General features: G+C 36.8%; 1 protein-coding gene across 2 annotated transcripts in view; it reads right to left on the reverse strand.

Annotated features, from left to right (window-relative positions):
* Positions 1 to 19,006, reverse strand: part of ksr2 (kinase suppressor of ras 2) — a 164,920-nt gene that overhangs the window by 144,401 nt on the left and 1,513 nt on the right. For both annotated transcript variants that reach the window (XM_036598989.1, XM_036598988.1), the window contains exons 2-3: positions 6,451 to 6,591; positions 1,427 to 1,577 (exon numbers count right to left, since the gene is read on the reverse strand). In XM_036598989.1, coding sequence (XP_036454882.1) covers positions 1,427 to 1,577; positions 6,451 to 6,591 — 292 coding nt within the window. The remainder of the gene's footprint in view (positions 1 to 1,426; positions 1,578 to 6,450; positions 6,592 to 19,006) is intronic.

The raw sequence follows: 19,006 nt of genomic DNA on the forward strand, positions 1-19,006 counted from the left end.
GAATTAATAAACATACAAAAGATATGTTTAAGAAACAAAATCAATATGGACACCATTTTCAGACACCACAAATTAATAAAATTAGTACTTTAGTACATTAGTAGCAGCATTGTGGTTCAATTATGCCCTGTTTCTCACAGCAAACCATCTTCAGTTCCCCATGAATACGAGGATCCTTTAGTTGGACTTAACATTATCCATTATTTTTTCAATGATCCAAATCAGGAGATTCACTAGACCATGCAAACACCTTCAACTCCTCTTTAAGAAACGAGTCTTGAGTTATTTTGGCTGTATGTTTGGGATTATTGTCTTTTTGAAACGGCCATCTTCTCCCCAGATTCAGTTTCTTGGCCGATGAGATTAAATTCTCCTCTGATATCTCCTGGGACATCGCTCCATTTATGTTTTCTTCAGTGACGTGTGATGCCTCAGTGCCATTTGCAGAGAAGCAGAGCCATATTATGATACTCCCACCCTCATACTTCACTGTGGTGTTCTTGCGATCATACGTGCAACCTGTTTTTCTCCAAACAAGATGAGCTGAATCACTGCCAAAAAGTTCTACTGTTGCTTCATCTGACCAGAGCACATAAAGAATTCTAAAAGAGTTCTAAGTTTAGCGCGAGGTATAGTAACGGAGATAACTGCACTGATAACTGCTCATTGCTCTTGGTGTAACTGTTGTTCCTACTGCTATCAGGTCATCCCGAAAGTATTTCTGAATGGCTTCTGCTGGCTTCTCTTTTACCTTCCTCATCATTATCCTGAGAGAAATCTTGCACGCTACACCTGTACATGAACATCCATGAACTTTCCAAACGCATATTATCAAAACTAGATGTTTAAGGTCTTTGCTTTGGCTCTGTAGCTTTTTCCATTTGAGTGTTATTTAATAATGTTTCCCTGAGAACTTTAGGAAGCTCCTTCACCTCCTCAATGATTGTTATTTGATGCGTAAAATCTTCCCAATCAATAGCAACATTTTTTACAATGACACCAGGTGCAATTTAGTGCAATATAATAGCTTTTGTTCCCTATCAGTTTTGTTTTTTAAATCTCTCTTTGTTCATGCTTATGACATTCCATTTATTTTTTAGTTCTTATTTATAGTACAATGGCAAAACACATCATGCACTGTAAGAATATTAAATAACAAAAACAAAAGTGTTGTAACTTTTAATGTACGTTAATGTAAAGTCCTATTTCAAGTCATTTTGGAACACTTGTAATAGTTCATTCAAATTTTTCACACAATGTAAAGAGCATTTCTAAAATTGCATTTAAAAAAAAGTAACAGGGTTACAAGGTTTTGTTCTGATAGCAACATCATAGTTGCAGCGTACCAAAATAACCACGCAGTACATGTGATCACGCGCCGTCAATCCTATAATAGCACGAACTGGATCTCTACATGGGAGCTCACCTGATTTGTGGGCAGAGCGTAGACAGGTGAGGGAGGCGTTCAGGCGAGCACACTCCTCCTCACTCGCCCCGAACTTCTGCAGCGTCTCAGACACCTCTTCATCCGACATCTCCAACAGCGCCTCCAGAGTCAGCTCACCTGGAGAGATCTCCTTCAACACAGCAAGGAGGAAAAATTAGGGCTCCCACAGGAAAAAAAACATATGAGGTAAACACATTCAGCTTAATAACACTTATGCACACAGAGATACTATCACAGGATGTATGCAGTGCAAAATTTGATGCATTATTAAAGAATCCACTGCACCAGAAATGCTCAGAAAATGCAACATCATACATAAAAAATACACGCAGAGAAAAACAGGCCTAAGTCATTTTCAAATGATGAAAAGTAATAGTGGTGTAAAAGTAAACGCATTAATAACCCGTTAAGAATAAATAGTTTTGACGTCATTAACACGTTTTCCTAGTTTGAACATTTGAACAGCGATGAAGCAATGAAAATTAGAATCTGTGTTCAGCCTGCATAAATCACATGATTTTCAGGGTCTGCATTCTAAGGCAGGTCATGTAAAAAATAATTACGACTGTTTTTGGTTCATAAAACTGCCCAAACACCATAAATTATCATAATCATCTGTAATCATTTCATGTAATAACTTTCTGTGAATGAGTCTTTGCACATCTGGTTCTATCACCACTATAAGGTTCTCTAAAGCGAATTTCATGTCAAACTACTATGAGTGACTTCGTTTACATCTTAACCGTTACACAGAAAATATGGATAACTGGTGCACCTGACACGTGATTAATTGTACACATGTAGTTGTACAGTTTCCATAAAAAAATCACTGATCAATAGAATGTGATGCTCTGCATTACCATGCCCAATAACGAGCATCAGCTAGAGGGGTATAAAGCCCCCCAGCGTTTGGCTGTGGAGCAGCACAGCTGTGTTATCTGGAGTGATGGAGCTACAAAAACGCTGGAATGAGTTTAAGCAGAGTTTGTGATCCTGAACTCATCATCCAACATCAGCATCACTAATGCTCTCAACGCCAAATGCAATCAAATCCTCACAGCAATGTTCCAACATCTATTGTAAGGCCTTTTTCATTTAAATCTGGAAATAGTCTTACCATTTCTACTGAAGCCTGTGTCAGGCATCTCTTGGGTGGATTTGATTTACTCATTAGAGGCTTTTGTCACTGTTAGAGATCAGAGTCTGTGCCACCTCAAGTGCAGTCATTAAAGCAAAAGAGGGACAAATAATAAGAAATTCGGAAATTCATGTAAATATTTTAAAGATTCTACTTTTTACTTACATTGTTATGCAAACAAAATAATTTATAATGAAAAACATTGTATTAAATTAGAGCTGAATGCAAAATAAAAGCATTTTCACGAGTGGTCTCAGACTTTCAGACTCCTCTGTACAAATTAGTGTCCAAAGCCTCTGCTTCTCTGTATAATTAGATTTTTAATTTAATGTTTAATTTCTTGAATTTGAATGTTCTTTGTATTTTCTCACTTGCAAAGCACTTTACATGGCTGGACTGCAGTGTATGAAAGGTGTTATATAAATAAACTTGCCTTGCCTATAAGAGAGAACAGTAGGAGAATTTGCTGATGCTGATGGGCCTAGAGTGAACATAACTGACTGATAATGACAAATCAGAAATAAATACCTAATTTAGGCCTGTTTTATGACACTCAGACAATTCAAATTCACTACAATCTGGACCGCAACAAAAAACGCAATTACTCCTCCTCACCACAAGAGGGGCTCAGCACCATGGACAGCACCACATGGAGGTCTAAGCAATTTAACCCCCCATAAGTATCTGACATTTAAATGGGAAAATGTTTCGCCAGTATAACAAGCGCAGCAGTGTATGGAAACAATTTTGTGCCCAAAGGTATTCGGACACCCCATGCAATCAGTAAATTCAACTACTGTAAAAGGGAATTTCACTCATTTTTGAAAATCTCTGCATAATTAAACGGCCGAAATGTCAAAAAAGTCATTCGGAGTGGATTAATGTGAAATAGTGCACTGCAGAGACACTTACTGACCCAGATTTCTTTACAGTGGTGGTGATGAGAACCAGGTGTCACAATATCTACAACACAAATATAGCCTTTTTATTTACTATCCAAAATAACCAGTGAACCTACACATCTCTCGGGCTTTTATTAATGTTGTTAACGGTAAAATACCTGTAAATCTGGAGAAAATGCATTTTCTTTGAGTACTATTTTGCCTTACAACATTCTAAACACTCTAAACACTTCTAAAATTATAGCTTAGGCCGAAACCTACAAACTATCGTAAAATAATAACTCAGGCACAGGGAACATTTTTGTAACCATTTCATTTAATAACTTCCTGAGAGGGAGATTTAGACTCTTTGAACGTCTGGTTCCTATTACCACCACTGTGAACTGAGTTAAACTACTCTGCATGATTTTGTTTACATCTTAACTGTTATGCAGAAATTATGGGAAACTGTTGTTCCCTTTTAAGGTGCGTCCATTACTGACACAAGTGTTTAACTGCACATATAAAGTTTGTATAATCTCCATTAAAATGCATCGGCCAATAGAATGGGGCGCTCTGCATCACCATGCCCGATACTAAGCCTCAGCTAGAGGGGTATAAAGACCCCCAACATTGGGTCGTGGAGCAGCACACCTGGACTGATGGAGCTCCAATAACTTTGGGATGAGTTTGAATCATCCCACATCAGCATCACTAATGCTCTTGCGGCTGAATGCAATCAAATCCTCACAGCAATGTTCCAATATCTAATGTAAAGCCTTTTTGGAAGACTAGAGGCTGTTACTGCAGCAAAAGGGGAACAAACGCCCTATTAACACCCTTGGATAAGCAACATTTGGAGATCCTGTATTTCCATTAAACTCAACATAAAGGCATTCCCGTCATTCTGAATAACACACAATTATAATATCCCTATTTAATAATAATAAAAAATAAAATGCTTTTTTATTACCATAATAAATACACTCTGAAACATTATTAGTTTGCACAATAACTGAGAGATTATACAACTGTATGTGTGCAATTAAACTGATATCAGTCAGTACAACTAATATTCTACTTATTAAATGTTTAGAGTGTATTTATCATGTATGGCAATAAAAGAACAATTTTTTTTTGTTATTAATAGGGATGTTATAATTGTGTGTCATTCAGAATGACTTGATTGACTAAAAAAAGTTGTGCAAGCTCATTTGTTTAAAGTGTAGTCTCTAAAAAATAGTTCTGACCTCTTGTACATAAAGAGTGTTATGACAAGGTTTGAGGTTTTTAGCCCACCAAACAGCCGTTACAAAACACCACTTTCTAGCAAATGGAAGCTGCAGAAGCAGTTATGCTATGGCTGTTCTGTTCTAAAAATGGTCTGCAGTCATTTCAATACCAAATATAGGTTTTCAATTCAGCGTACGCCTCAGAGGATGAAAGACGGGGTCAGCTCGCTGGCTTCTGACTGCAGACTTTTCACCCTTTAGAAAGCATTCTCCAGGAGAGAAGCTAGAAGTCATCCCAAAACAGTTTTGGGAATATTATTGGAAGGCAGTTCAGGAAACAGGTTTGATTTTGAATGGAATTCACTCCTAACCTCCTCTAGCTTAGGCAGTGTGGCCTGAACACGCTGCTTTATTGAACTGCGGTCATCTACTCCTACCTGAGGAACACTTCAACTACAAACTGATCATTCTGTTCTAGAAAGTTTAATGACTGTGGAGGCATCCTAAAGTTGGAGCAATGAGAAATGGCATCAGGCAACTTTGCTCCATACAATTCCACAATGAATCTACAGGGAAACCAGATGGCATAGCATTGCTTCAGAGCATCCTGTCCTATTGGTAATCCAGCTGAATGTCTGTATTAGCAATGGGTGCACCTTAAAGTTGCTGAAATCACTATTCGGGAGGGCTGTATGGATACTTTTGGACATATATATGGAAGTATATTTCTCACTCGTAGCTCATTGATTGAAACAGACTCAGAAACTCTATAGTAAGTAATCTTATATTTGTGCACATATGTACAGAAGTGGAGACTCTATGATCTGCTATTTACTATGATTTGATTTTGATTGTTATTTTTGTGTTTACAGTCTTGTTTTGCAAGAACAAAAACCGTCTTTTACATTTTTGCCATGTTTTTTTATCACTTGTTGACATCAAAACAAACAGGAAAAGTGCAGACGGGTATGAATACAGAACCTAAAAAACCTAAATGCACATTTTTCTAATGATGTAATAGATCATGTGTAATTGTGTAATTACTTTTGAAAGGTAAAGAAAAATGAAAGTAACTACAGTAAACTGTTAAGGGTTAAAGTGCATAAATATAACCAACACACACTGCACCATATATACACTGTTTCAAGTAACCTCCAGCAAAAACAATTAATGTGTGATTAATAATGCGATACAACAAACAAGACTATCAAAACTTCTGCTCAAGTCAAGAGTTACTGCTTTCGCTTTGCTATAAGATTCAAAGGTAAATCATAATTAAATGGTTATTACATAGTTAGCTACTCTGAATTAGCATTCAGTATTTATAGGTACAAGTGTGTACTGCTGGAGCCTTTTTCTGTTTCTCTTGATCGCCACAAGTAACAATAATAATACAAAATGTAGAGGATGTTTTATCTTTCTGGAAACAAGACTGCACCCATGATAATAACATCTCATCAAATTCATGAAAAAAATAACTCCTGTTTAACTTACAAACACAAATGCAGAGTGGTTTGAAAGTTTAGAATCTGCACTTTACACATCATTTCTTCATGAGCCACTAATGACAGTAAATCATATGGAATTACACCATTGCTGTTAGGACAAAAGAAAGGGTGAAAGATATGGGAGCTAAACAAGGTTTATCAAAGTACTGATTTTGTGATAGTCCTTGATTCACACATCATGTTATTTATCATATGCTCTCTCTCTCTCTCTCTCTCTCTCTCTCTCTCTCTCTTTGTGTTGTACCTCGGTCACCTCCTTCCTCATGTTGACAATGCGGAGCCAGTGAGTGAGGCGAGGGAATCCGTCCAGCTCTACGTTCCGCTCCTGTAAGGGCACTTTATTCTTATAGGAGAGCTGCCGGCTGAAATACTTCACCAGCTTACCCTGAGACAGAGAAAGAGAGAGAGAGAGAGAGAGAGAGAGAGAGAGAGAGACAGAGAGAGAGAGAGAGAGAGAGAGAGAGAGAGACACAGAGAGAAACAGAGAGAGAGACAGAGAGAGAGAGAGAGAAAGTAGAGACAAAAAAATGTATTAAAAATAAAAGCACAGTCATTTAAATCCACACTAATAAGTACAACCACTGGACAAAATGTTCCTCTACAGCTACTCAAACTTCACTTTTGCTCATTAAAAAGAAATCAGAGGGCTGCTGGTTGTAAACCACACTTGCTAAAGTCTTTGAGCAGTGCTGTGATGCCCCTGGCCAAGCTATCTGACCCTAAGCTGCCCCAGGTATGTGACTCACCTCCCTGTTAATTTTTAGCTGTACATACAGTAGGCTATACTTCTGTAGGAATGCATGTTCACAAACTCTGTAAAACCAGCTGATGCCAGGAGTGTTGTCCTACAGATATAATTCTGTATTAATGGAAATTCCACCTCAAAAGAGTTTCCGCATAAATGAATACTTAAGATGTAAACAAAGTCATTCAGAGTGGACTGTTATGAAATGCTCCGTTCTAGAGAAACTTACCAAGTCAGATTTGTTCACAGTGGTGGTGATAGGAACAAGACATCCCAAATTTAATGCCTCTAAAGCTCCCTCACAGAAAGTTATTCCAAAGGTTGTACCGTACTAATGACTGAGTCAGTGTTTTACGATAGTTTTAAGAAGGGTTAATGCTTGTATTTTTTTAAATACATTCATGGTAGAAGGGTGCATGCAGGCAAAACAGTCCCTCAAAGAAAACTTACCTCTTCAGATTTACCACTGTTCTACCATCATCAATATTACATATAAAAAATCAGTAGACACCTGTAAGTTCACTGGTGGTTTTGGATAGTAAATAAATGTTTACATTTGTGCTGTAAATAATAACACCTGGTTACTACACTATAAACTTTTTAGCTGAATGTACTTAAAAATCTTGCAAACGTATTGCACTGAAAAAATTAAGTTACTTAACAGGTTCTAGCTTAAATAACTTTATATATGAGTTATGGATACTTTCTAATTTTCAGTCAGCTACACAGCCCAATCATTATGAATGGTTTCCATTGACCTGGCAATACTCTGCTTTTCAAGGCCTGTTTACTCTTGAATTAGTTAGGTTAACATGAAGCAAATATTTTTCCTTATGTAAACAGACTGTTAAGGAATAAATGGCTTAGATAAGACTAGAATTATCCATTTCTGAGGACTCTAATGGCTTAATGCATGTTTCCCCCTCTTTTACTGCTCATGGCCACAGGCTGAACTGATAAACCTGAACACCAAACACCCCCATGCTGAGAATAACAAAAACATGCATCCATACTTAACAGTTTATGACAAAAAATAGCATCACTATGCGAAGAAAATGAATGAAAATTAAAAAAAATAAGAGTTAATTAACTGAAACCAACAAAACTGCTAAGAATGTTGGGACATTTTTTGGGCAAAAGACTCTTCAGTTTGTAGATCGTATTCAAATGAATAGGTCAAGACTACATTAGCCAAGTAACTAATGCATTATCCAAAAAATAGAATATTTTACTAGATTTGCATTAGTAAGTTTAACAAGTAAAGTAAACCAAAAAATAAGTTAGTGCAATCGTTCCATTGTACAGTGTGTTAAGAAACCTGAGTCTGTAATCTTATTTATCTACAACGACTTTCACATCAAACCACTCTGGATGACTTTGTTTATCTCTGAACTATTAAATTATGCAGGAAATATGAAAAAAATGATGGAAATTTCCACAAAGGCACATGATTTTTTTTACATAAATGGCTTCAGAAAAATATAGTCTGTGTAAAATCTGAGTGTTCCTATATTCTTAATTGTCCCATCCTGCTTAATATTTCATGAACTGGAGCACTGCACGTTGCAGACAACATAAATATTCTAAATTGGACAAGTTTTCCCAAGCCAGTGATGTCATTGCGGCGTTGATGCAGGCAGGCGAAGACAGCTAAACAAAGCTGGAGAACAATACAAATGCATACATGTGTGACTTTACTTAAGTTCGCATAACACAGTCCAAAATATCGCTTCTGTATCTTTCCTTAAATCTGATCTAGTGCCAGTAGCGTCAGACCCTACAAAAAGATGTGAAAAAAGTGAATCTGGATGCTGAGATCTGATGTAAAAGCCAGAACTGGGAAGTGAGGGGGATATTTGACCATGGACTGCAGAGCTGAAGAGTCTACCTAGCGCAGGGGTGGGCATACGGCTCTTTTACTGCCCTGTTGCGGCCCAACAACAGAATTCGATTTTTAGGTAAAAATAAAATAATCCTCCTTTGCAGTGAAATAAGGCTCTGCTGATCATTCAACACAGTTTTAACAATAAATGGTCTTAAACGCTGGAGCCTATAACTGCTAATTTACCAACCTTTAACTCTGATTGGCGCACAGACTGCTGGTCACCATAGCAACCCAGACAACAATCTCACCTAGCTAGTAGCTAAAATTAAGAGAAATAAAGAGAAAGATTTAAGATGATGTGTACTGCTGGTGGAAGGTGGAACTGGAAAATTCAAACAAGAAGCTGGTAAATCAGAAGCAACTTCGGCCTCGTAAAAAGTCGAACATTGAGACACATTTTACAAGAAACTGCTCCACTTTTGAGGAAAAGTTTCCTGCCAGAGATGTAAAAAAAAGCGGCTATAGCTGAGCTAAAGCTTAAAGCAAAGTCTGCGTTTTCGTTTATATTTTTTAGCCTATACCAGTAGAACAGCACATACTGAGACATATTTACTGCGAAGATGGTAAAATGGACATAAAATGTTGTGACTCCCAAGGTGGTTTGATTTTTCCAGAAAGGACAAAATGGTTCTTCTCAACATTTGGTTTGGTGACCTCTGATCTAGCCTATGACCCAACCTGTCTTTTAACAAGAGCCAAAGAATTTTCACTAGGCTGTGCAAAAACGCTTTAGCCATTGGTAAGCTTTAACAATGCCTTTTATTTTGCTTCCTAAAATGTTTAACAAAATGATATTTCACAGAAAAAATATTTTTAGCACATCTAACTGATGTCAGACTTCAGGGCAATATGACTATATATTGTTATTGTGGTGCTTTTCTGAACTTATTGTGTATATTGTCAGTACTTGTGGAATACTTAATTTAGTATTTAGGACACTATGCAAAATACTGAATAAAAATCATTGTGTACACAGGTTTGATATTATTTTTAAAATGTTGCACTACTAGTTCTTTTTTCTCAGTTTCAACTGATCAAACGTCAGGAAAAATTTGATTATAATTATAGGATATTAGATTTTTGCATCGCCCACCTCTAGCTGACTCTTTGTTTGGAGAAAGGCTGGAGCTGTTTTTCTTAAGTGGTGTCAGTGAGCTTGTATACACTGACGGGATCATGAACCCAGAAGTGTACAAAGCTATTCTGGATGTAAATCTGCAGAAGTCTGAGGAACTGCTCAAACGATACCAATCTGAAACAAACCGGACGCCTGAAGAAAGAAAACTTTGACAAAACCTAAATTGGAATGATTTGTTTTTGGCTTGATATTTTGTTTCCTAACACTGTGAACTTAATACATTTTTAAAGTAAGGCACAAATTTCCAAATATTTTTGGGGGTCAGTGCATTACTGGCATGAATTTATAATCCTTCTATCTTATAAATCTTAAATATGAGGTGTGGGGGGGGGGGGTCCTGAAGTTTCTCCTGACTTCCTCTCAGAATCTCAGTCCAGCTGAATAATGCAACACAGTTAAAAAGTCCAACAAAATGTAACCTACAGTCATGTGCAAAAAATTGTGCACCCCTGGTCAAATTACATACAGTGAAAGTAAGTTAACACATTCTCTACAGAGAGCAAACTACTGTACATTTTACTGTTTATTTGCTGAATTTAATATATGGGGAGAATATTGTATATTACACAATATTATATAAAATGTGGTCTGTGCAAAAGTTTTGGCACATTTTAAATTTTTTTGTTTTCCAATATATTAAACTCAGCACAGAAACAGTTGTGCAGAGGATGTGTTAACTTGTTTTCATGTCAAAAATCAATAAAACATATAACTTGACTGGAGGTGTTCAAATGTATCTAATTCTCATTTCAAATGTGCTTCACAAAGAATGCTTGTTATACTATAAACACAGGTATTATGTGTCTATTTCGCTTTTTCTCAACCCCATACATGCATACTGATAGCATATATATCAGGTGGCTCTGTACACACAGTAAAAACTACTGTCATCTTGACTGCAATGGCCATGAAACAAAAGAATGGCCTATCAAAAACACATTCTGCAGTCCATATTCTTGACATCCAGACACTTTGGACAAGTCAAAGTTCTACATTAGCATAAATCCAGAGGGAAAAGTTGTCCTGTTTACTACAATAAGGTTCTTAGCAGAAAGGGAAGAGTTTAGAAGAGGGGAGGGGTGAAGATCCTGAGGTTTCTCCAGTGTGCAGAGGAAGTGGCTTAGTCCCAGAACCTCAGTCCAGCTGCATAATGCAACAAAGTATGGGTTCTGATATTGCATGTGGCCAACAAAATTCACTTAGAAGATGAATAAATAAAAACGCTCATATAACTGTAAACAAACAGGTTGTGTGTCTATTTCTCTTTTTCTCAGTCCCAGACATGCATTATGAAGCTGTCATATCAAAGGCTCCTAATTATGTGTTTTCCATTTTTTATTTTTACACCATTTGAAAACATCAGCTGTCCTTTACATTGTGTAAAGGAGCATTTTCACCAACAGAAAAGTTATTTTAAAAAATATTAAAAACAGAATGTACATTAAGGTTATGTATATATAATTTAATATCAAAGTGCATATTCCCTGCCTGTGAAAAGTTCAGGATAAGATAAGATAAGATAAGATAAGATAAGGTTTTTACAGTTTGTTACTTGTTGCTTTAGAGACAATATATACAACCCCAATTCCAAAAAAGTTGGGACACTGTGTAAAATGTAAATAAATGCAAATAAAAACAGAATGCAATGATTTGCAAATCTCATAGACCCATATTTTATTCACAATAGAACATAGAACATATATCAGATGTCAAAAGTGAGACATTTTACCATTTCATGAAAAATATTAACTCATTTAGAACTTGATGGCAGTAATGCATCTCAAAAATGTTGGGACAGGGGCAACAAAAGGCTAGAAAAGTAAGTGGTACTAATAAAATACAGCTGGAGGAGCAATTTGCAACTAACTCTCATGACTGGGTATAAAAAGAGCATTTTAGAGAGGGAGAGTCTCTCAGAAGCAAAGATGGGCAGAGGTTCACCAATCGAAAAACTGCGTCTAAAAATTGTGGAACAATTTCAGAAAAATGTTCCTCAACATAAAAAAGGGACGACTTTGGATATCCCGCCATCTACAGTACATATTATCATCAAAAGATTCAGAGAATCTGGAGAAATCCCTGTATGCAAGGGACAAGGCCGATGGTGAATATTGGATGCTTGTGATCTTCGGGCCCTCAGGCAGCACTGCATTGAAAACAGGCATGAATCTGTACTGGAAATCACTGCATGGGCTCAGGAACACTTCCAGAAAACACTGTCTGTGAACACAGTTTGCTGTGCAATCCACAAATGCAAGTTAAAGCTGTATCATGCAAAGAAGAAGCCATATGTCAACACGATCCAGAAACGCCACCGTTTTCTCTGGGCTACAGCTCGTTTAAAATGGATGGAGGCAAAATGATTTAAAATGTAAAATTTTTAAATTCTTTTTGGAAACCATGGACACCATGTCCTGTGGACTCAAGAGGAGAGGGATAATCCAGCTTGTTATCAGCGCACAGTTCAAAAGCCTGCATCTCTGATGGTATGGGGTTGCATTAGTGCCTATCACATCTGGAAAGGCACTATCAATGCTGAACAGTATATAGAGGTTTTAAAACAACATATGGTCCCATCCAGACAACATCTCTTTCAGGGAAGGCCTTGCATGCTAAACCACACACTGCACCCATCACAACAGCATGGCTTTGCAGAAGAAGCGTCCAAGTGCTGAACTGGCCTGACTGCAGTCCAGACCTCTCACCAATAGAAAACATTTGGCGCATCATGAAATGAAAAATCCGGCAAATAAGACCCAGGACTGTTGAGCCGCTATAATCAGACAAGAATGGGACAACATTACTCTCCCAAAACTCCGGCAATTGGTCTCCTCACTTCCCAGACATTTACAGACCGTTGTTAAAAGAAGAGAGGATACTACACAGTGGTAGACATGGTCCTGTCCCAACTTTTTTGAGATGCATTACTGCCATCAAGTTCTAAATGAGTTAATGTTTTCATGAAATGGTAAAATGTCCCACTTTCAACATCTGATATGTGTTCTATGTTCTATTGTGAATAAAATATGGGTCTGTGAGATTTGCAAATCATTGCATTTTGTTATTATTTACATTTATTTACATTTTACACAGCGTCCCAACTTTTTTGGAATTGGGGTTATATAATACTAAAAGTAAAAAATAAGATAAAAATATAAACTCTATCCATAAAAATGAACAATAAAAAAGAATTATAATAAATAAAAACAAAAATATTTACACTGTAAAGATATTTTACCTGAATTTCACACATTGCACAAGGTACTGATTTATATTACACATGGGATGGTGAGGAGTTAACAATATAAACATTATGAATAGAAAAGCAAAAAATCTTTACACTATAGAGATATTTTAAAAACTCTTGCATTCTTTTGACATTTGTATTCTGTTGCAGTTACTTATCAAACTTCACAGCCATTATGCTATTCATGTGAGTTCTATTGCTTTCATACAACAGTTTTGTAAAGTAAATGAAAGGCACCCACCCAAAAGGCACCCACACAAAGCATTTATCTCAGCACTGAGTGTGTTTTGCCAATCACTAACATTAAAATAAATACAAATAAACATAAACCCTGTAAAAAAGTAACAAAAAGTTCTTGTTTTCAAAAAAAGTTGTTGATATTTTTGTGGGATAGTTAGAAAAACAAAGTCTGGTTTCAGATTTATCCTTCACATCCCAAGACATCACATGGAAATGTTAAATTTCATCACTAGCACACCTGATTTAACATAATGAAGCACTAATTTGCCAAACCAGGTACTGAATGATAACTACAAACTATACTGGCCTGCCGTGAGGAGAGGTTTGGAAAGAGTTAAGCAAACACATTAATTCCTGTATGACACGTATTTGACAAATATCAGTCACATTCGCATGAAAGCTTTGCTTAGCCCACTTTTAGAGTGTAGTACACAACATTGTTTTGGTGTTGGGTGTGGCAGGGGGCCGCCTGGGGAGCAGTTGGGGGTGAGGTGCCTTACTCAAGGGCACCTCAGTCATGTACTGTCTCAGGGGATCGAGCCGGCGACCTTCCGGTCACAAGGCCACGACTGCCCCCGTTAACACTATATGTGTTTTTGAGGGTATAGGAGATATTTTTCTATTGTTTTCAGTGGAAAAGACACATTTTCACATATTATGTATCTTGCAAGCCCGTCTTTGTGGGGAGCACTTTAGGCACCCTGTGTTGCATAAACTTCCACTTGAGCGTGAGCCGTCTTTGGCCTTTAATGACAGCTGTAATGGAGGAGGGATTTAGTTTAGCTTGTTTTGGCTAGCAACACCACGCTCGCTAGTTAACAGTAGATCTTTTCCTAGAAGGGTAACTGCCATAGCATTCTGCCTGTAAATACTGAACGAAGCTAGGAAGCACGACTAACTGATAGCTACAGTGCTATCGTTGCTTGGCAACAGGGAGATGCACAGCCAGACACAGCACTGAAAAACAGCATGAACCCTGAAAGGAAAGAACGCGCAAAGAGTCTCGTGTTTTTCAGCTTTGACTGCGCTTTAACCACAACAGAACTTCTATTCAAACATCACACACTGCATATCAACTCATTTTACAATGCAAGTAAATCATGAATTCATTTTTGATGAATTAACTTCTGAACTAAAACCACACTCAACCACAGTTTACAATAATACATATTAGGAGTTTAAACTGTTTACTTTTCAGAGTTCAAATCCTCTTCTCTTAACAAAAAGTGCACTGGGAGGATCATTTGTGGCTACTTGGCAGAGATGTCACTGATAAACATCTTGCCAAGAACTATGAATGACCGGCTGTATCTGGCAATGTTTTCTAAAACCAAGAAAACTTGTGTCGTACATTCTTTTCATTATAATTTGAGTTTAGCTGCCTGAAGGGCTGAAATATAATGCAAAAGCAAGGATAAAACCTCATTCCTTTGGTGCTCCGTAAACGGATTTGAACCTGCAGCCTTGTGGTTCTGTGTTGCCTGCTTCTAAAATACTGCCTACTTCTAGAAAAGCTACAAAAATCAGAACATCTATTTGAGAGTGAAACAGGGCAGTTGACTGAGACATAAATGTGGACAAGACATGATTTTATCCATGGGTATTAACTGGATCACAAAAAAATGAACATGGAGTCAGACCCAGACAAAGTCTACTGTCAGCTGTGAAGGACTACTCGACTCCCTCAATATCTCCAGCACCCGCATAGGAGGCTACAGGTTCTTAAGACAGATCGGGTAGCTTTTAAGAACAGCCATCTCTGATAGGAAGGGGTCATATTTCTGACAGGCAAAACGACCAATCATAGAATGTTTAGCATGAATTATTCAAAAAAAAAAAAAAACTAAAACAAAAATAAAATGCTTAACAAATGCATCCCATTTACTAGGAACCTACAGCTTCAAACAAAATTTTTGAAAACAGGATAAGTTTACTGGTGTGAAGAGATGCAACTGCTTGCTACTAGCATTTAGCTTGATAACCAATCATTTGCTTCCCACCAGACTGATATGACAGCGCACAGATAGCCAGTGCAAGTTTAAATTCTCTGTGAGAGGTGAGACTCAGAGCTGTGGTGATTTTGGTGTGCGGTTTACATCAGACAGTCTGTGCCCTTCTGTGGATCTGTGAGCGCCTGAGGCTGAAACTTACTGAAATACAACAAAAATGTTTGCAATGCACATCTCAAACTTCAAACTGCAGCACTTGCTGCCCCTGGCCCCACCCCTTTTTTGAATATAGTCATGACTTTTTTGACCAAATAAAAAAGAAATTTGTCATGTGACCCTTACAATGGATTGTGTTTAATATGACCAAGAGGAGGAACTAACAATGAAAAGAGTTTAACTTTAAAAAGAAATACTCTCTTATCTTTATTGGCTTGGACATACAGTCTGAAGAAAAAAACTGTAGGCGGTATAGAGCCTTTACATTATGTGAAGGTTCTTTAAACTTTAAAAAGGTTCTTTATACACACACACATATCTCACTCACAAAAAGGTTCTTTAAAGCTGCACTATGTAAGTTTTAGGGATTTGAAGACCTCTCTGATGGAAATGTGCAAGTGCAGGCAACATGCAGAAGAGCATTTTGTAATGTTGGTTGTGCTTCAGACCCCTTCCCTGAGCAGATGAATAAGATGATTGCGTATGTGTTGAAAGAATTGCTGTTAATATGCAAAGAAATAATGGCATGGTATGAAAAACTCAAATCTGACCTGACGTTTAAACTACTATTTCAGCTTTACAGGGCAACTCGCAGCAGTGCAAACACACCACATTTTAGTGTGTTTTTCTTTCTCCTGATTTAGTAGTGCTAATTCTTTCAATTCTACCATAAAAATTTGAGTGCAGATTTAAGGACAATCTACTGCAAAGTTCTTTAGGGGACCAAAAATTGGTTCTTCTGTGGCCCATGTGTCAAACACAAGATCAGACCCATGACACAATCCTCTCTGGCACGCAGAAGTATTTTAATTTTCAATTAATATTATCCTGTTTCACAATGCGCTGCACTACAGTCTCCAGCATGCACTGCAACGTGAAGCGTGCTCTGACTCTCCTACCCCAACAACAATCTATGGGACAGAGGTTACACCTTAATTCTACATATTTCTACATAATTCCACACCAGTCATATCACCAAACACACTAGCTGCATTTCAGCTGCAGTTCAGCCAATATAAACACTTAACGTCAGCTCAGCAGCTTAGCAGCTCAGAAATTAAGCTCAAGTTTTAATAAACTTGCAGCAAAGAAAGGATGCCAGGTGTCTAGCTCAAGCAGATAGGTAGGTTTAAAAGACTGTGGGCATTTTAATTTTGAGTATTTCAAGTATTCATTTCAATATTCTACTGTTGACGTTTTTGCATATTTTGAATAAACAACAGCCAGTTCAGGTTATAGCACAACTTAAATTAAAAATCTGTCCCATAGATTTGTTGAGATTTTCTAATGCGGCCCTTTTACTCGTTGAGTTTGACACCCCTGTTCTATGGTATCATGTCAAAGAACACTTTTTGGCACATTTAGTGTAACAGTCAACAGAGCCACACTAGCATTGTTCATCAGATTAAAACGAACACTGGTTAAAACTTTACAGAAACCTTCATGACATCAAAAGTTTGAATTCTGTTTAAATTCCATCATGATTCCTTCTTTAAGCCAAAATAAATACTCAAATGAATCTAAAACTCATTTTTTTTTCACAAAATAGCAGTTTGTGGATTTGTTTTATCTTTTACCTGTCTGGGAATCCTTTTTGGTGCCACTTAGAAATCTTTCAAAAAGGTTTTGTTACAGAAAAACTCTAAAATTGAGTTTTTGGTATACTATCTAAAAAAATATAGGTATACTATCTAAAAACAATATCCCAAAAAAGTAATTTACTCTCGTATCTCTGGCATGTAAAAAAGATCCTGACCAGTCAATATGTGGTTATAGTTCTGAGCCACTCAACCCCAGTACTTGTACCACAGACTCCAGAAACCTTCAAATATTAATGCTTTGATGTTCAGAGTGCAACAAAACCCTAAAGAACAACTCAGAGGCTTTCTCATTTTCAGATGATTCCAGAACCTCACCATCTCAGGAACTTTTTACAAGCTAAAACCCTTTTTTAAGTCCCTGGTTCTTCACATAGATTAAGTAACTGTTTCCAGATTGGCAAAAACATTGAAATAATCGCTGTAAAAATGAAGAGGCCAAAAAAGGGCTCTTTGGCATGATGTCATACCACTTTTGGTTCCTTAAAGAACCTTTCAGTGGGTGGCCAAAAAAAATGGAAATGGAAGCAAAAGATGGACACACTAAACACTGAAACTGTTGATATTATGTGTAGTTGCTGAAGGTTCTGCACAATCTTGTTATATATATATATATATATATATATATATATATATATATATATATATAAGAACAAAAGAAATATTATCATTTTTTGCTGATTGTGTCACATGTCACAATTTCCTGATGAATGGCCCAGTGGAAATGCTCCAAAATTCCTTGGAATAAAATCTCTTTACATTAACTTACATTAAAAGTAAAACTTACTTTCTCCTGTAAACTTTGGACAGCAACAACAAGTTTTCTGCTTTGCTAAATGAGTAACTTGTAATTAATGGCTGTTTAGAGTGTAAGTTAAATAAATGGCACGCTGTATCTGTCTGACTTTTGCAGTGTAGTTTATGTCCTAAGAAACTGGATCTTCCTGTTAGTCGTGGGTGCACAGTTTTGCCAGTATGTGAGGGGCCCAATAATTTTAGGGGCCTGGCCACCACAGTCCCCCTAGCATCCAAATTTCCTGAAGATCATGGGCTGAACAAAAGCACATTTATTATAAATTGGCTAATAAGGTTACTTTTTTTTTAAGTGCAACCCTGTTACATACATTTTAGATTGAAAGTAAATTATTGATTATATTGATTGTATTGATTATACAAAATATATATGTATATATATATATATATATATATATATATTTATATTTATATATATATTTACACATATATATATGTATACATATATATATATATATATATGTGTGTATTTCAAGTAAGTCTATAGAATGTCTTTAATATCCTAACACCATTAGCATGGATGCTAGTTAACCATTTACTACACCATATTCGCTAATTTTATGCAAGTTCTAGCTTGCTAAATTCTACGCTGTGCTATTTTGCATTTTGAGTTCCTCTTAATAACATTTGTGTGGGTTTATGTACCAAAAAATATCATCAATTTTCATATGACCATGTTCCAACCTCTCTTTATCTTTTTATCCCTTAAAATCAGACTGTTTATGTTACTGTAACAAGACAGATATATGTAAATAAGCTCTGTTCTGATTGGCTGCCTTGTGTTACGCTTAGTTCACAAAGCAGTCCAGGCTGAAACACCCCTTATAACTTCAGCAGATATGAGCAGAGCTGAAGTGCTGCAGGCTGAATAGGCGGATATGTAAATGGCCTCTCTGTGACTCTGTGACATCACAAAACAGTGAATTAAAACCAGGCTGGTTTTGCGAAAAAAGTGTGTTTTTTTCCATG

This window comes from Colossoma macropomum, unplaced genomic scaffold (assembly GCF_904425465.1).
Source record: "Colossoma macropomum unplaced genomic scaffold, Colossoma_macropomum, whole genome shotgun sequence".
Classification (NCBI taxonomy): domain Eukaryota; kingdom Metazoa; phylum Chordata; class Actinopteri; order Characiformes; family Serrasalmidae; genus Colossoma; species Colossoma macropomum.